Consider the following 18091-nt stretch of genomic DNA (forward strand, 5'->3'; position numbering starts at 1 on the left):
ACATGTTGCACTTCGACTTTCTTCTCCAACACTGTGTTTTTGCATTATTTAAACCAAATTGAACAGGTTTCATTATTTATTTGGGACTAAATTGATTTTATTTATGTATTATATTTTTTTTGGTCCTCTATAAATCGGTATCGGTGTTGAAAAATCATACTCTGTCGACCTCTAATTTGCACATCGTTCCAACACTGTATATATCCATAATATGACATTCGAGATGTCTATTCCTTTGGAACTTCAGTGAGTGTAATGTTCATTTATCGTTTATTTCATTTTAGTTAATTAGCCATTTCACTTGCTTTGGCAATGTAAACATATGTTTCCCATGCCAATAAAGCCCTTTGAATTGAATTGATAGACAGTGAGGATAGAGGAGAGAGATGTTCCGGTTTATGAAGCATCACGCACAGATTGGGGTCCGTGGCCTAATCCCATTGTGAATATGAAACTGGGCAATCACACAGAAAATACACTGATGGTTGGATAGATAGAGACGTCTGAGGTCTCCACTCATGAGTAACAGAGAAACACACTACAGAGAACACCGCAATGCCAGAGTCATGTTCATTAGGAAAAAACCCACGCCATGAAGTTGAACACTGGTGACCACCTAATTCAATGTCCATTTTCTCCCCTTTATAAACTGACCGTGACCCTTTTCCAAGAGGATTCCTGTGCTAGCGACCCAGTTGAATCACCTCTCTGCCAGACATTGACCCAGTAAAGCTGGCAAACACCATACTATATTGTTGAAATCACCTTTGGTTGGTACGCAAGACCTCCCTCAGTGTGATCTACATGCTAAATTGGCTGTACCACAGAGAGACAACACTAGAGGCCAAAAGAACAACACTAAGGAACATGGAATGATATCCAATTATATTAGTATGTCAAATGAAGGCTATGCCGATGTATTCCTCCGAAGTACAGTATGTTCAAATATGTTGAAAACTAATAACGCATCAACGCTTTAGAGAGCAGGGATGTCAACGGTTGGATTCTGGGTAAACTCTTAACATTGAGATATTAAAGACATGATGGATCAGATGCATAGTCTATAAAGGAGTGAGAAGTTAATGGTTCTCTGAAGTAAGACAATAAGCTTGGAATGTGCTGAGTGCAGGGAAAACAAATCGCATGTGACAGTACTGATAAGGGGAGAAACCGTTGAAGGCTCATATCACTTAGTTCCCTGCTTAGTAAGAAGGATGCAGTGTTTAGAGATACGGAGGAGACTGGGGTATGAATACAACCACAGAGGAAGCTATGTATTTTGTCTGAATACAGCCGTGTCGACCCTTTGAGAAGAATTAAACTTGTTTAAGCTTCTCTAGTGTCCGTGAGTTATTTACTCTGAAAAATTTGACCCTAACACTACTAATGACCATACTTATGTGGAAAATATATATCTAAATAGTTTTCATTTGGCGTACTAATATCAATATCATTGGATATAATTGAACAAGGAAAGTACGCCATTTAGACAGGGTGTCTGAGAATAAGGAGTTTTAAGTTGGAGTGATCCATCTTTTGGCTGGTCCACTGTGGCTCTTACCAGCGCAGGGCGATCTTGATGGGCGTGGTGAGGCAGGAGGTGAAGAGGTCAGCGGGGAGGTCAGGGTTCATGGGCAGTAGCTCCGAGGCCTCGCAGGCAGCCAGCTGGATACAGTTCTTCATGGAGGGGGGGAGAGGCATCTGGGCCAGGGGGTGGTTAGGGTTAATGGCTGCCACCTGGAAGAGGACAAAAATACTTAGATTGGAGATGAGGCTAATAGAGGGACAGGCTATACAGAGACACAGGTCTAACAGATCAGCTGCACAGACGGACACACCGATGTTATGCTATCCCCGTCTGAATGAAATACGTTTTTATTCAAAAATAAAAAAGGTATAGACAAACAGAGAACACCAGGGAATACTATAAAAATAGAGAAAATATGTAATACTGAACTCTCGCACTTGACTGTTTTCCCCCCTTACTGGTTCTGACATTGCTGATAGCTACTTTATTGAGGAGAAATGTACTTACTATGACTGTGATATGTGGCCGTCCCACCAAGCCATCTTAAGATGGACGCGCTAACTAAGTCGCTCTGGATAACAGTATCCGCTAAATGACTCCAATGTAAGTGTAAATGTAAGTCAGAGAGAAAAGAGGTGAAAGGAAAGAGAAATAACAGTCGACAAAGAACAAGATGACAGAAGAAGAGAAGGAAAAACCAACCAAGGTGGTAACGCCGAGCAAGAGAAAGAGGACCAGATAAAAGAACAAGAACAGAATCGACAGAAAAGAGGAGACCGATAACAGGCCAGAGGGGCGTGCAGGTCAGAGAAAGGGAGTGAAAACCTTTAGGTCATTGGATTCTCTCACTGCTCTAAACTTCTGCTATCATGCGGTAATGAGATGTGGAAGAGAGCTTTTGAAGTTCAGGGCGGCGGCCGTGTTCGACAGTGTGCTCTGAACAAACAGCCTCCGAAGCAGATATTGGCTAATGTGATATTATCATTCTGGGGAAATGGACCGCCTGTACAATGCCATGAATACAAAGGTGTGAGAGACACTGAGTGTGTGTGGAATACACAGGTGTTTATGTCTGAGTGCATGTGTGTACACGCACGCGCGTCTCCTCCTGTCTGGGTGTATAGATCCACCCAGACCTGGTTTAATGTCAGCCTGCCTCTAGGCAGCTTGCGGAGGTGAGCTCCACATTTCATTTGATGACCTCGGTGCGCTCCCTTCCCCTCCTTACCCAAGGCTGTGTACCATGGACTCCCTATGCTTATAAATACTTCACAGACTTGACTGAAGCGCTTGTACTTTTGAGCTTCAAAATGTGAGTTCTGCCATAATTCTACAGTTCTGGTGCAGCCTAAATCTCCCAATGACTAGCAATACGGCCGAGTTTCAGGCAAGGATCTGGAGATTTGATCTGGCCCTTGGGGGTCATTTTGTACTGATGGCATAGCTGATGCATATGATGAAAGGGTGCAATACAATTTAAAGCACTTTGTCTAGCGTTATGATAGCAAGCATCACGGTAGATGGATGGTACCGCGTGTTGAAGAGTGGGACTCTTCATTGCACCCAGGAGACTGAGATTTACCTACCACTCCTAGTACCATCCCATCCATGAGAGAAGAGGGAAATTCTGCTTTAAGTGTTAAAACCACTTCCTGTTTTTAAAAAAATTCACTGTCAAGCTGGCTATAACTGCTGTGCAGGGAGGAATTGAAAGATCTTCTCCAAAGTGTCAACCCAAACACTTACATACAGTGCAGTAGACCAGGGACACATGCCCAGTCAATCAGACACAGAACTTCTGCTCTCTGTCCTCACATCTCCTTAGTCTATAGGGAGAAAAGGGAACGTGGGATGCACACATACGCACACACATGCACTCAAAGACAAGTGTCACACAGCACACACAATCTGGGAATTGTGAGGTGAAAATAGCTCAATTCTCCCCACAGTCAACTCCTCAACATCTGATGCAAGGCATGGTAAACCTAGGCTTATTAACACCACTTAGGGCAGAGTGCAGATGATGGAAGGCTGGTCATATTTTACTAAGGGCTAGCTGGTAGACACACACACACTCTAAAATGCAACCAGACAGACCAGCATTTTCTCCATATTTTTCCCCTTGGTGAGGAGCAAATACAACATTCCAAAACTTTCAATTGAAATCAACAGAGGCATGAAAAGTGTGTGTGTGTGGGTGTGTGTGTGTGTAAACAACAGATACACTGAAAGAACCTCAACACTACATGATGAGACAGCATGAGTCCTCCCAGCTCTAGAAACACACCGGGAATAAGTCCCTTCTAAATCAGTAGAACCACAGTGAAACCCCTTATGGATATTGAGCCTTCCTCTCTAATTGTAGCTTGTTATAATGAGGAGACTCCAGAGAAAGGAAACTAAATGCAGGACCTGCAGCAAGCCAACATCTCAGTGTGAGATCCATGTGTGTCTTCATTGCTTTTCATAAATACCACTATTAAACCTGCAGCTCTGCTCAGACCTGTCTGGATTAATAGGGACGTGTGCGCTTGCGTTTGTACACTGTGCATGTCCGTGACTCGTACGATTACATCTTCTCTGTCACTTCTTAATGATGAAATGGGGAATGTTACACTAACCAACGCAACATGTATATTTGAACTAGTCCATAAGACATGATGATGGATCAACGATGGCGGAACAATGTTGTTACACAAGTCATTTGGGATATTGTGATACAATACACCTTATGGTAAATACCACACTACTGCCTAAACCCGGCTGCTTTTCGGTAATTAACATATTAGCATATCATAATCTCAGAAATTTGCATTACAATCAGCATGGAAGGATTTTATTGTCATCACACTGGGTATGTGATTTTTTTTTACTGGCACTAATTCACAGAACTAATTGTACTGTATGGGGAGCGGGGTGTATACACACACACAGCAAGGAGTCAACAAACACATTCAAAACACAGCCTTTACAATACACATATGCACAGACACACACGGGAGTGTGCATTGGCTGAGAACAGATATACCAGACAGACAAATGCACAACAATCAGACTCCTTCCGCCCAAAAGACAAGAGCACGGACACACAGTCAATGCAGTGAGCATCATATTGCTGACTCCATACAGTAAGTCTGAAATATTTAGCAGGAAGCGGACTGCTCATAACAGAGCACTCAGACACCACACCCCTGACTGATGGTTGCGTGCGTGTGTGCGAGTGAGTGAGCGAGACAGAACACCTCCCCGTCCTTCCGCACCACTCCCCCTATTTCCCAGTAAAAAAAAAAATGTTAAGGCCCCTAGTGGGATCAAGTCTGTCCGTGTGTGTTTATGAATACATGCATATAAGGATTGTGTGCGTGTGAGAAGGCGTGGGCGTGAACTAGGGCCACCCTCTACGTGCACTCTGCTGCAGAGCGTTATGCTGTAGCGGAAACAGGGATGGAGAGGAGGTGGAGAGCACAGGGACTCCCTGCCTGGGTACTATCATGCATCTTTAATAGTCTTCCGGAACTACCTCTCCACCTCTCTCCTTCCTCTCTTTCCCTACCTCCCTCATCCTATTTCAATATTCCTCTTTCATCTATCCCTCTCTCCCTTTCCTCTCCCTCCCAACTACCATTCATCTTTCCATCCCCATCCTCCAACTCTCTCGTTCTCCATCACTCCCCCCATTCCTCTCTTCCTGTTGCTGTGCAGGCGGGGGAGAGGTGCACCAAGGTGTAAAGTGGAGCCATTTTGCCTTCCGCCATTATTTAACTTGGCCTAGTACTAACACAGAGTGCTATGAAGCTGAAAGCAGTGTGGTCTAACACAGTAGTAACCCCAACTGTTCTGTGCCGTGACCCAGAAAACACGAAGACATCGGCCTTAAACTGACCCACTAAAAAGGACCCACTCCAAACAGAGCATAAATTCCTTTTGCATATTGGCACATTATTTTCTGATGAATAAGGTTTGTTTAAAATATCACGTTTACTTTCAACCAAGGCACATACAATGGAATTGAATGTGGCATAACCTAAGTATCACATGGCCCATGTTGTTATATGGCCCATTTTTAAATAGTTTGTTCACAAACTCACTGGTCAGTGGCTACAACCTTACACTTGAGTGGATAGCTAGGCTAGCACGGAAGAGTGGTGTTTCTCAACAGTTCCAGCTGGCTGCAGCTAAGAGCTTTTCCCCACAGTGACCCAAAGAGAACCCAGAGTGGTCAATTACACCAACACTTTTAACAGCTGAGAAACAAAGGCTACTCTCTATCCCTCTCCATCTCGCTCTAGACCTCTGTTGATCCATTTCTCCTCTCACTTTTTTCGCTCTTCCTTCCCCGCTCCCTCTCTCGCACTGACAGCTTTAAGTGTTATTGATGGGCCGCTGGGCCTTCTCTCGCTCCTTCCTCTATCTGGGCCGTGACCCCTGCTATCTCAGCCTGGTAAGAGTTGGACACATAGGGAGCAGGGCAGAGGGAGCCTGAATGGACGGATGGGGAGGAAAGGAGAAAAGGTGTGTTGCTGGTATTGAAGTTAGCGTGACTTTATGGTGAAGGATGAATCTCCTCACAGTATCTGTCTTTTTCTCAGCCTCTCTAGACTGCATTGTAACACTTTCATCGCCTCGCTGCCATCCCTTCCTCTCCCACCTCTCTTTTCCCCCTCTTCCTCCCCCTTTCTATTGCTCGCCCTCTTCTTCACCTCTCTGACCCCTTTCTCCACATCTCATCAACCCTCCTTGTCCTTCTCTCGCTCGTCCTCTTTCTTTCTGCTGTATTCAATATAATCTGAAGTGCGCTCAAACTCCTCCATGAATAATTTAACTGCGTGTTGTAAATTCACTTGAGATGCCACGGCCGGGAAGAAGAAAACAGTGGAATAAAGGGGATAGAGGGATGGCAGGGAGGGGGAGGGGAGATCCTGACCAAACCAAAACACTATCATTAATTCATTTAGCTCCAGCTGCCTATTTGCTGGCTGGGATCACAGAGAGGAGATTGTGAAACGCTTCTTTCATTCAAAATAATTAGCTGGCTTGCCATTCGGAATTCAAGGCACATTATACACACACATACCTTGGTCTCGCTGGGGGAGTGGTTGTGTGTGTGTGTGTATGTCTGTATGTGTGTGTACAGAGCATTCATAAATTATTCAGACCCCTGGACTTTTTCCATATTTTGTTACGTTACAGCCTTATTCTAAAACCGAATAAATCGTTTTTTCCCCCCCTCAATCTACACACAATAACCAATAATGACAACAAAAAAACGTGCACTTTTTATTTTTATAAATGAAATACATTCACATAAATATCCAGACCTTTTACTCAGTACTTTGTTGAAGCACCTTCGGCAGCAATTACAGCCTCGAATCTTCTTGGGTATGACACTCAAAGCTCGGCACACGTGTATTTGGGGAGTTTCTCCCATTATTCTCTGCAGATCCTTTCAAGCTCTGTCAGGTTGGATGGGGAGCATTGCTGCACAGCTATTTTCAGTTCACACCAGAGATGTTTGATCGGGTTCAAGTCCGGGCTCCGGCTGGGCCACTCTAGGACATTCAGAGACTTGTCCCGAAGCCACTCCTGCGTAGTCTTGCCTGTGTGCTTAGGGTTGTTTTCCCCATTCTGAGGTCCTGAGTGCTCTGGAATAGGTTTTCATCAAGGATCTCTGTATTTTAAAAAAATAATAATGTCCTGACTAGTCCCAGTACCTGCCATTGAAAAACATCCTCACAGCATGATGCTGCCACCACCATACTTCACCGTAGGGATGGTCCCAGGTTTCCTCCAGACGTGATACTTGGCATTCAGACTACAGAGTTCAATCTTGGTTTCATCAGACCAGAGAATCTTGTTTCTCATGGTCTGAGAGTCCTTTAGGTGTCTTTTGGCAAAATCCATGCAGGCTGTCATGTGTCTTTTACTGAGGAGTGGCTTCCGTCTGGCCACTACCAAAAAGGCCTGATCGGTGGAATGCAGCAGAGACGGTTGTACTTCTGGAAGGTTCTTCCATCTCCAAAGAGGAACTCTGGAGCTCTGTCAGTATGACCATCGGTTTCTGATCACCTCCCTGACCAAGGCCCTTCTCCCCTGATTGATCAGTTCGGCCGGCTCTAGGAAGAGTTTGTGGTTCCAAATTTCTTCCATTTAAGAAAGACAAAGGCCACTGTGTTCTTGGGGACCTTCAATGCTGCAGACATTTTTTGGTACCCTTCCCCAGATCTGTGCCTGGACACAATCCTGTCTTGGAGCTCTACGGACAATTCCTTCAACCTCATTGCTTGGTTTTTTGCTGACATGCACTGTCAACTGTGGGACCTTATATAGACAGCCGTGTGCCTTTCCAAAACATGTCCAATTAATTGAATTTACCATAGGTGGACTCCAATCAAGTTGTAGAAACATCTCAAAGGCGATCAATGGAAACAGGATGCACCTGGGCTCAATTTCGAGTCTCATGGCAAATGGTATGAATACTTATGTAAATAAGTATTAATTTTATTTAAATGTATACATTTGCAAATATTTCTAAAAAGCTGTTTTCGCTTTGTCACTATGGGGTATTGTGTGTAGATTCATGAGGAAAAAGGTATGTTTTATCCATTTTAGAATAAGGCTGCAACGTAACAAAATGTGGAAAAAGTCCAGTCCTCAATACTTTCCGAATGCAGTGTATATCTCTGCCACCCACCTCCAACTCCTGCTCTCTCTGCAGGGCGAACTGTTTGAAAGACTTGACGATGATGCCAGCGTTGGAGCAGTCGTAAACGAAGATAGAGGGGCTGCCCATCCACGTCTGGAGGTCGTACACAGACAGAGGGATGTACTGGGTGTAGTTCTACAGGACAAACAGGAAGGGGGTTATTAAACATTTTGGTAGACAACATTAGATGCCATGTTATAGCCACCTACAAGCCAGCAAATAGAAATGTTCTGTACTACTAGCAATTATTTGTTCAAAATTTGTTTAAGATGTTGCCAGATCCTTCAATCCTCTTTCAATACTAACAATGAAAGAAAGAGGGGGGGGGTTAACTGTACATCTGCGTCCCAATTCACTTTTTGGATTGGATGTGGGGAAGCAATGAAAGTCCTGGTGTTGTTTCTGACTACTGTACTGGGAGATACTCTGTGGTGGTGGTTTTAGGAGGTGGAACAGAGGGATCAATGGGGCCTTGGCACACCGTAGCAGAGAGTCGGCAGCAGGGCTAGTTTTATAGGACTCATCATTAAGGGTTACAAAGAGAGGAAGAGAAGAGGAAAGGAGGAGGCGCTCTGGGGTGTACTGGGCAGAGGCAGCGCCCAAACCAAGACAGGAGCCGTGTGTCATTTAGAGTGGGTGTTCCTTGTGTGAGTTGTCCATAAAATAATGTATTTCTGTAATAACTATTTTTGTTGTTGGTGCGTGGGTGTGTGTGGGATAACTTGTTTAAGTCTAAAATCAGTGGAGCCAATGGACCTGTTTGTGTGTATTCAACGATTGGACTTCATTTGTGAGTCTTAGTGTGATTGTAGAGACAGAAGTGGAAGTCATCATTGGACGTGTGTGTGTGGGATAACTTGTTTAAGTCTAAAATCAGTGGAGCCAATGGACCTGTTCGTGTGTATTCAACGATTGGACTTCATTTGTGAGTCTTAGTGTGATTGTAGAGACAGAAGTGGAAGTCATCATTGGACGTGTGTGTGTGTGTGTGTGTGTGTGTGTGTGTGTGTGTGTGTGTGTATATATATTTCTGCATGTGTGTGTTTCTCTCACCTTGTTGAAGACCCAGATCTCTCCGTTGACGGTGGGTCGGGGGACCCCGTGTCCATTGTAGTGGAAGAGGACACGCTCCTCCTTGGCATTGCGTCTCAAGGACGTACACAGCTTCTTCACCTCGTCTACGGTGGGGTCCAGACTCTGCTTGTAACGTGCCTGAGCGAGAGACAGAGAAACCGAGAGAAAGAGTGGAAGAGCGTTAACATAATTTGATATTGTGTTGTGTTATCATGTTGCTACAACTACCTGCCCCTCATTTGATCTGACAACACGCATTCGATGAGAGGTGAGAGAGAAGGAAAGAGACGCATTTCAGTTTGAGAGTGTGGACAGACACATACACCATAGTTTAAAGTGTATCGATTAATAGATAGACGCGAGTGTAGAAATATGAAAAGGGGGTGAAACAAGAAGCAGGCCAAACACACAGGTCTTTTCAATTCAACTCCCTCTTTCATTCATCATTAAAGAACTTTGGAGAAACAGAGAGCATGTGGATTGACCGTCCTTACAGGCCAATGCCTAGAGGACTAGAAATAACTAGATACAACTGAATAGCGGTGCTGAAAGTAGGTTAGGGCTACAGTTGATGTCTTTTTTGTTGTTTATATATTATATATTATATATTATATATATATATAATATTTTTCTATGAGAAAGGAGGTGCATTTGCGTCATTGCTATCCTACCTGGGGAGAATAGAATAGACTATTGTGTTTGCTGTAATAGGCTTCAGTGGCATATTTAAATAATGCTCCTGCTGCTTTTAATTAGTGAAACAGGCCTCGAGGTCATTTAACAATGAGAGCAGAGTGGGACAATGGCCTGCTTTGTGTGTACACGTCGTCATACAAATTTAGACGGTGTACATTGTATGATTCCCACGTGCGTACTAACAGTCAAACACAGGTTCTCTCAAACAAGACACACAAAACATCGAAACGTCAGTCACCTGTCCGCATCCTGTACAATGAATTAAAGTGAGCAATAAGAAATCAATGGGGTTTCTTTGTTTTGTTTTTTTGAGTGCTCCAACTATGTTTAAACCTCAAGTCCTTTAGAAAGTTTGTGGTAAGCCCTTCTCATAACCGCACAATATTACATCAACCTAGTACGAACCCGTCCCCATTCAACCTAGAACGTTCCCATTCAACCTAGAACGAACCCATTCAACCTAGAACGTTCCCATTCAACCTAAAACGAACCAGTTCCCATTCAACCTAGAACGAACCAGTTCCCATTCAACCTAGAACGAACCAGTTCCCATTCAACCTAGAACGAACAGTTCCCATTCAACCTAGAACGAACCAGTTCCCATTCAACCTAGAACGAACCAGTTCCCATTCAACCTAGAACAAACCAGTTCCCATTCAACCTAGAACAAACCAGTTCCCATTCAACTTAGAACAAACCAGTTCCCATTCAACCTAGAACAAACCAGTTCCCATTCAACCTAGAATAAACCAGTTCCCATTCAACCTAGAATAAACCAGTTCCCATTCAACTTAGAATAAACCAGTTCCCATTCAACCTAGAATAAACCAGTTCCCATTCCACCTAGAATAAACCAGTTCCCATTCCACCTAGAATAAACCAGTTCCCATTCAACCTAGAATAAACCAGTTCCCATTCAACCTAGTATGAACCTAACTTTTTTAATCCATCAGTTCCCATTCAAGGACTTCAGCATTTAACCCACACAATCATTAGAAACACCAAGCTAAATAGCAATGAACCAATCAGTTCAATATGTATTCGTATTCAACGACGTCATCCAGTCTCCTCATTCGGCTTCAGAACACAGTGAGCATGCCTTGAAAGCTAAAGTTGCTGATTGAGTTTGGTGCAATCAGATAGGACCGCAGTCTGAACACTGCCTGGCGGATAGACACTTTCAACGATCCAATGTTAGTCCTTATGAGATTAAGTGTTATCAGCAGCTGCTAATTGTGTTAGAGATGGGATTTCACAAATGGGATGTACACTGAAATGTGAGTGAGGAGAGATGGGGCGGAAACTTGATCAGTTTAGGCTGACTAAACTTTCTTCAAGCGAGTGTGTTTGATGGAGAGAGAGAAAAGGAGAGGAAGAGGAAAGGAAAAAAGGAGAGAAAGTGAGAGTGAAAGCGTGTTTGTGTACATAGCCCATCACACACTCAAATGCTGTTTCCTATCTTTCCCTGAAGGGGGAGCCCTGGTACCCAACTGGGACTCTCCTTGCAGGTAAGTCAATACTCCCAGGAAGTCCTCCTCCCATCCTACATCTCTGCAGCTAGCTCCCAATGCCCAGCAGTGTCTGAGCAGTCCCATTGGCACTGAGCTGGGAATTTGATGTGCGTCTGCCCTTTCAGTTTCTGTCCGTCTCTGTTTAGTTGGCTCTATCGAGGTGTCCATGAATTGATCCATCACTCCTTACAAAAAAATCTGACTGACTCCATTGGTGCATGAAGTGGTTGTGTTGTTTCTGTCAATGTCAGGACAGATATGGTGCCTGGCGCACATCAACCTGAACCCTGCCCTGTCTGCTTCAAGGAACAGGTACCAGGGAAGGATACAGATAACCAAGAACACGAAAATACACTCTTAAAATCTCAGACATACTGATACCGTAAGCTACTCAAATACTTGCTCTCTCTCACACACACACATACAGGCATAGCCTACACGGGCACACAGGAACACACACAGGCAGTCGGGGACACACAAACATTTTCCACTGATGGTGGACCTGTGGGACTGGGGATAATCCCTGTACTAGAACAAGGAAAAGCACAGAGCGTAACCAACCTCTCATCCCTGATCTGCTCCATAACAATAAGAGCATATGTCTCAAATGACACCCTATTCCCTATGTAGTGCACTACCTTTGACCAGAGCAAGCTCCAAAGTGGTGCGCGACATACAGAATAGGGTGCCATTTGGGATGGAACCAGAGTGAAGGAAAAAAAGCGCCACATCATTAACACACTAAACCTTTCCTAAAGCCATTCTCAACACTGAGGGGTGCACAGGGACATTATAGACTAAACTCACTCTGATTACAAAGGAAAAGATGGATGGTATTACCAGCCTTGCATAAATGTTGTGTAACAAAAATACATGACACAGAGAAAGATGAGATTGAGAATGAGGAGATACAATCTGCCTATAGTAGTAAGCTTGTCACCAGTCTCATAGTTTTTTTTACCAGAAAGACTGAAAGCTGATAATCTAACAGACTGAAGTTGCAGACCAAAAGCATGCAAGCAAAATAAATTATGCAAAATCAAAATGTACTTGCATACGTTTTACAGATACATTTGTTTCTATAAGCTCCAAAGAACAAGCAAGGATAGACAATGTCTGAAGACAGTTTGTATAGTTGACAGCAGCAGTGGCACCCCAACTTGTTGTCAATGAAGGCAAATCTGTTGAGTGCTGTGCCGTTTCCTGTCATTGGGGAGGGCTATGTTAACATTTCATTACAAATACTGGGATTGTTTGGCTGAGAAGGAGAACCACAAATCTAATAGGCAGAGTGAGAGGGAGGAAGAGAAAGAGTAAGAGAAATAGAGTCATTTCTCAAGCACTGTATCATCTCCCTGCTTTCAGATCAATACCGCTGAGGAGAAATGATGCCAATGGTTTGATGGTGCGCGCACACACACACAATGAGCAGGCCTATGTTTCTGATCACTTTCGTTGCATGTTCAAAAGCACATACACACCCATTCATAGATCTGTCAGTGATGACGTGTGTCGGTGCGAAGTCAGCCAAGGGGCTCCTTTACTTTAGATCAATTGTCTTCTTCCAATTCACACCTCAGGAAATTGAAGAGACCCTTATGTTACTCCTGTTTATAGACACTCAGTCAGACACATTCTAGTCACAGTAAAGGTTATAACCATGTAAAAAGCAATTATATTTCTATGGAGGGTACTGTCCTTGCCAGACTGAGTACCATGATGCAAGTGTCATGACAGAATCGTATCACCTTGTAAAATGATTTTAAAGAGATTCTCCGAACTTCTGTATACTTTTTTTGCCAGTAGTTCTGAAAGTAGTGCTCACGAGCCAAAAGTGGCCCCCGAAAATTGCGTCATATGTACAGATACATTTTGTGCACAACTTTTTGCTCGCTCTCTCTTTGCTGCCTCAAATAGTGAAGGGTCTGAACCTCATTGGCTGGAACTCGAATTGCTAGCGCAGCACAGCTTTCAGTAAACAGTCACTTTCAAACTAGGGATTTTGTGTCTAAGACAATAGTTATCTTCGTAGATAATGCATGAATGAACTACACATTGGCACATCCAGCCCAAAGTGAGAGGTATAAAAATACTTATTAGTCACCAAAGTTCTGGATCACGTCTTTAATCCAGAGTGAGCTGTAAATAGCGAGGGGGACTAGAATTGCTTTTTACAGTTTTTTTTATTTTTATTAAAAGGAATCAGTTTTCCTTGTCATATCAGTCATTGCATCCCTTTAGAGAGCTATTAACAACTTGCAAGAAATGTCCAGATCAACCAACCCATGTCAGCTAACGTTTTTAGTAAGGTTTTTTAGCCCATAGATTGTTGTACCGTTGGAGTCACTCAAATATCACATTAATACAGACATGGCAACATGTATTGAATTGCAAGAAAATAAGCTTTAAACCTGCAGAATTCTCTCTCCACCAACAAGAGGGGTGTGAACAGTGTCATGAACAGTGCTTGTGCCCATTGAAATAGGCGTGGATCACTGGATGTTCCCCAATACTGGAGGGAGGCCTGAGTGAAAAGGTTTGGGAACCCCTGTATTAGACTATAATGTGTAAGAAGATTTTTTTATTTTTATAATTCAACGTTTCATGAACCAGCGCAAGGCCACTGAGTAATGACAGGTTTAGGATGACACATCACTTCCTGGTCAGTATGGGTAAGTGGACAGACAGTTGATCTGGCGTTTTCCTTGTTGTCAGATGCCCTGTGGGCTGTAATCTGCAGCTGCTCAGTCATGTGTGTGTGTGTGTGTGTGTGTGTGTGTGTGTGTGTGTGTGTGTGTGTACCACTCAGGATGAAAATGAACGATAACAGGTCACTAGGATCCACAGACATACCCTGCCCCTTTGAACTCAAGTCAATCTAGTGAGCAAACACTGGGCTTTGCCTGTAATGCATTTCAGACACAGGGCCCAATTCCCTAGAGTAAACACACAGGCAATTTGTGAGGGTCCATTTCTGTGTCAGTTGCAATGTGTAGTGGGGGAAGATAGTTCAAAGTGTGTATAGTGTGTTGACCTGAAAATAATTGATATTATAAAATGATTTTGTTGTTTGTGTGGGTAGGTGTGGGATAGCATGTCTAAGCAGACTGATCCATTGTGGAGGCTGTGGGAATGGCACCCCCCGTCACTAAGACATGTGCTACTGAAATTGTATATGGATATTTTATGTAAGAGCAATGGTGGAACACTAATACAAATGATACTATAACAAATTAGTTTTCTCCCGCGTTAGAAAGCAGTCGGTGTCCGCGGTTCAGAAACACAGTGCGCTGTTGAATTGACGCCTTTTCCTAGACCATGTTGCTATGTGCATAATAGCAAAGTTAACCAGCATATTGCGGCAGAGTTAGATGAGCAAACAGCCCTTGCCTTAATTGTCGAAGAAAAGCGAGGAGAGGAAACCAACTTAATTAGCTCTATAAATCAATAGCCTAACTTTCATAAATCATCCAACCATCTACAGTACCAGTGAAAAACGTGGACACACCTACTCATTCAAGGGTTTCTCTTTCCTTGTTCCCTTTTTGGTTGTTACAGTCTTGTCTCATCGCTGCATCTTCCCTACAGACTCGGGAGAGGTGAAGGTCGAGAGCAGTGCGTCCTCAGAAACATGACACAGTCAAGCCCCACTGCTTCTTGACACAATGCCCGTCGAACCAATGTGTCGGAGGAAACACCATACACCTGGCGACCGTCTCAGCGTGTACGCGCCCATCCCGCCACAAGAGTCACTAGAGCGCGATGGGACAAAAGACATCCCGGCCGGACAAACCCTACCCTAGCCCGGACGACGCTGGGCCAATTATGCATCTCCCCGGCTGTGACAGAGCCTGGACTCGAACCAGGATCTCTAGTGGCACAGCTAGTACTGATATGCAGTGCCTTAGACCACTACAACACTTAATGCGTGCTGCTTGTGCTGTTACAGACTGGGATGATCGGGAGCTGATGTAGTAGGGGTGGCCAGCAAAATGAGCTGTGGAAACCTCCGTCCACCAGTGGTGTGTGTCAGCCACAGGGGCCACAGGCCACCATGTAATCACCACATAACTCTGTTGGCAGGGTACATTATGCAGCTGGCACTGTTAGCACCACATAACTCTGCTGTTTTGCCGTGAAGGCCAGCATCACATAACTCTACCATGGCCACTGGGCTAAATACAACTAGACGCTACCATATATCTCTACCTTCACCGTTGTATGCTATAAAGCTAGCGCCTCAGGACCATGACGCTACAGCTAAGCCCTTTGGCATCACATAACTCTACCTCAGACACAAATAACCCATCAATATACCATAGCCAGCTCCAGTCTAAATACAGCTAGTTGGACCAGGAAGCCATTTGAGAATTTTGGTACATAGCTCCAGTGAACAGCTTCAGAACAGAGGTCCAGTAAAGCTCTCTTCATACGGGCTCAGCTGTCAGCTGCCCAATCCACCTCTTTTCTCTCGTTCTCCTCTAATCGTCTCTGATCCCAATTTCCAGCTACAGCCGCTGGAATTACAATGGAAATTGTTTGAGGAGTGGTTGGAGTGGCAGAAATGCCAGAGTCCATTCCTAAAGACCGAGTCTGACAGAGGCTTGGGGACTTCCGATGTGAGTTGGGGGATTGAAGTGGGAATTCTGTCCAGATACGCCAGGAAGAGAGAGGAGAAAAGCGGGGTGTGGTTATGGGAAGAAGAGAGTTGTGTTTCAGGGTTAAATGTAGAATGTGGGGCGAACAAGGGGGAATGAGGACACACACTGACACGAATCTGAGTGTGTGTAATTAATCCTCCTCCATTCGGAAATAGCCTCTAATGCAGGGGTCTACCGGTCACACCTGTAGGTAGGTAGGTAGGTAGGTAGCTAGGTAGGTCGGTCGTGCACTCGCACCTCTTAGGTTATTTCAGTCACAAAGCAGATGTTTGTGGTAGAACCCCACCCCCTGATTATGGTAAATGATGGGTCTTCAACATCCCAAGGGGTTCGGAGTAGGGTAGCGTTCCCAGAAAATACACACACAAGTAACATTCACACACACACACAACCTCTTAGGTTATTTTTGTCACGAAGCGGATGTTTGTGGTAGAACCCCACCCCCTGGTTATGGTAAATGATGGGTCTTCAACATCCCCAAGGGGTGTGATATGGGGTGTGATATGTGAGCCTGTAGAGGTATCCAGGTCAGGTGTTTCCTGGCTACTTCAGATCTTTCCATCTGATTTAGGGTCCATTGATCAGGTAATAAATATGTCTCATTCTGCTCCTCAGGGATCACTGGGTTATTATAAAGGTACTGATCAATAAAGCCTCAAATGAGGGGAAGAGACCCTACAGGTTTTATAGTCCAGTGAGTGTTTACTGGAAAGGTGTGTGTTTTCAGAAGTGTAGTTCTAGTGTGTGTCTGTGTACGTGTATGTCAGTGAGTGAGTGCAGTGAATGGAAGAGAGCCAGTGGTTACCGTATTTTACTATATAATATACACCGGTATTGATGCACGGGCCAGTTTGGGGTTTTACTTTACCTATAACAGTACTTCAAGGTTTGGTTTGTTAAATGTGTTAGGCCACTCCTCCGCGTGTAATGTCATTTTTTATAATTTACTCTGTTTGCTATTTGAGTCGTCTCTCTCCTTTGACACATACCAAACCCTGTATCATGTCACTCAAGGAGAGCAGTTGCAGATGCAACAAGATGTTGATGACAACGATGCTGCTTTCCACTTTGTTTCTTAATACAAATCCACAAGCGTTCTATATTTGTACTATTAGTTTGTGTATCTTACAGTCTGCAAACAGCTAGCTAGTTTTGTCCTTTCCTAGCAAGTTGGGATTCAAAGATATCAATGCTAATCGCTAGTTAGTTGGCTAGTTAGCTAGCTAAATGTACTGGGTCAGAGCAAATGTAGCTAGTTAATACAGCCTGCTACCAGTGCTGGTGAAGGCCTAGATCGGCATGTTGTTTGTGCAACGATATATCATCAATCAGAGAGGAATAAGCAAAGCATGAATATTTTAGCTACATTGAAGATATATCAAGTGAGAGAAAACATGTTATTATTTTACCCTCTTTTTTCACCCCAATTTCGTGGTATCCAATTGTTAGTAGTTACTGTCTTGTCTCATCGCTACAACTCACGCACGGACGCGGGAGAGGTGAAGATCGAGAGCCATGCGTCCTCCGAAACACAACCCAACCAAGCCGCACTGCTTCTAAACACAGTGCACATCCAACCCTAGCGGCCTGGTCAGCGTGCACTGCGCCTGGCTAGTGCTAGTGTGCGATGAGACAAGGATATCCCTGCCGGCCAAACCTTCCCTTACCCAGACGACGCTAGGCCAATTGTACGCCGCCCCATAGGCCTCCCGGTCACGGCCGGCTGCGACAGAGCCTGTGCTCGAACGCAGAGTCTCTGGTGGCACAGCTAGCACTGTGATGCAGTGCCTTAGACCACTGCACCACCCGGGAGGCCTGTAAGAGAAAACATTTAATGTAACATCTAATTAGAGTCCACTGAGAAACACTGACCAACACTTTGGTTCAAACCCTGTCACAATAACCCCTCTCTGGCTTT

General features: G+C 44.2%; 1 protein-coding gene across 7 annotated transcripts in view; it reads right to left on the bottom strand.

The window, feature by feature from the left end:
- Positions 1–18091, bottom strand: part of LOC110493661 (regulatory-associated protein of mTOR) — a 190418-nt gene that overhangs the window by 115600 nt on the left and 56727 nt on the right. For all 7 annotated transcript variants that reach the window (XR_005036942.1, XM_036949655.1, XM_036949653.1 and 4 more), the window contains exons 5-7: positions 9285–9443; positions 8220–8366; positions 1562–1737 (exon numbers count right to left, since the gene is read on the bottom strand). Coding sequence is in view for 6 of the 7 variants with exons in the window: in XM_036949655.1 (XP_036805550.1) it covers positions 1562–1737; positions 8220–8366; positions 9285–9443 (482 nt within the window). In the remaining variant the exon portion in view is untranslated. The remainder of the gene's footprint in view (positions 1–1561; positions 1738–8219; positions 8367–9284; positions 9444–18091) is intronic.

The sequence above is a fragment of the Oncorhynchus mykiss genome, chromosome 17 (genome assembly GCF_013265735.2).
Source record: "Oncorhynchus mykiss isolate Arlee chromosome 17, USDA_OmykA_1.1, whole genome shotgun sequence".
Classification (NCBI taxonomy): domain Eukaryota; kingdom Metazoa; phylum Chordata; class Actinopteri; order Salmoniformes; family Salmonidae; genus Oncorhynchus; species Oncorhynchus mykiss.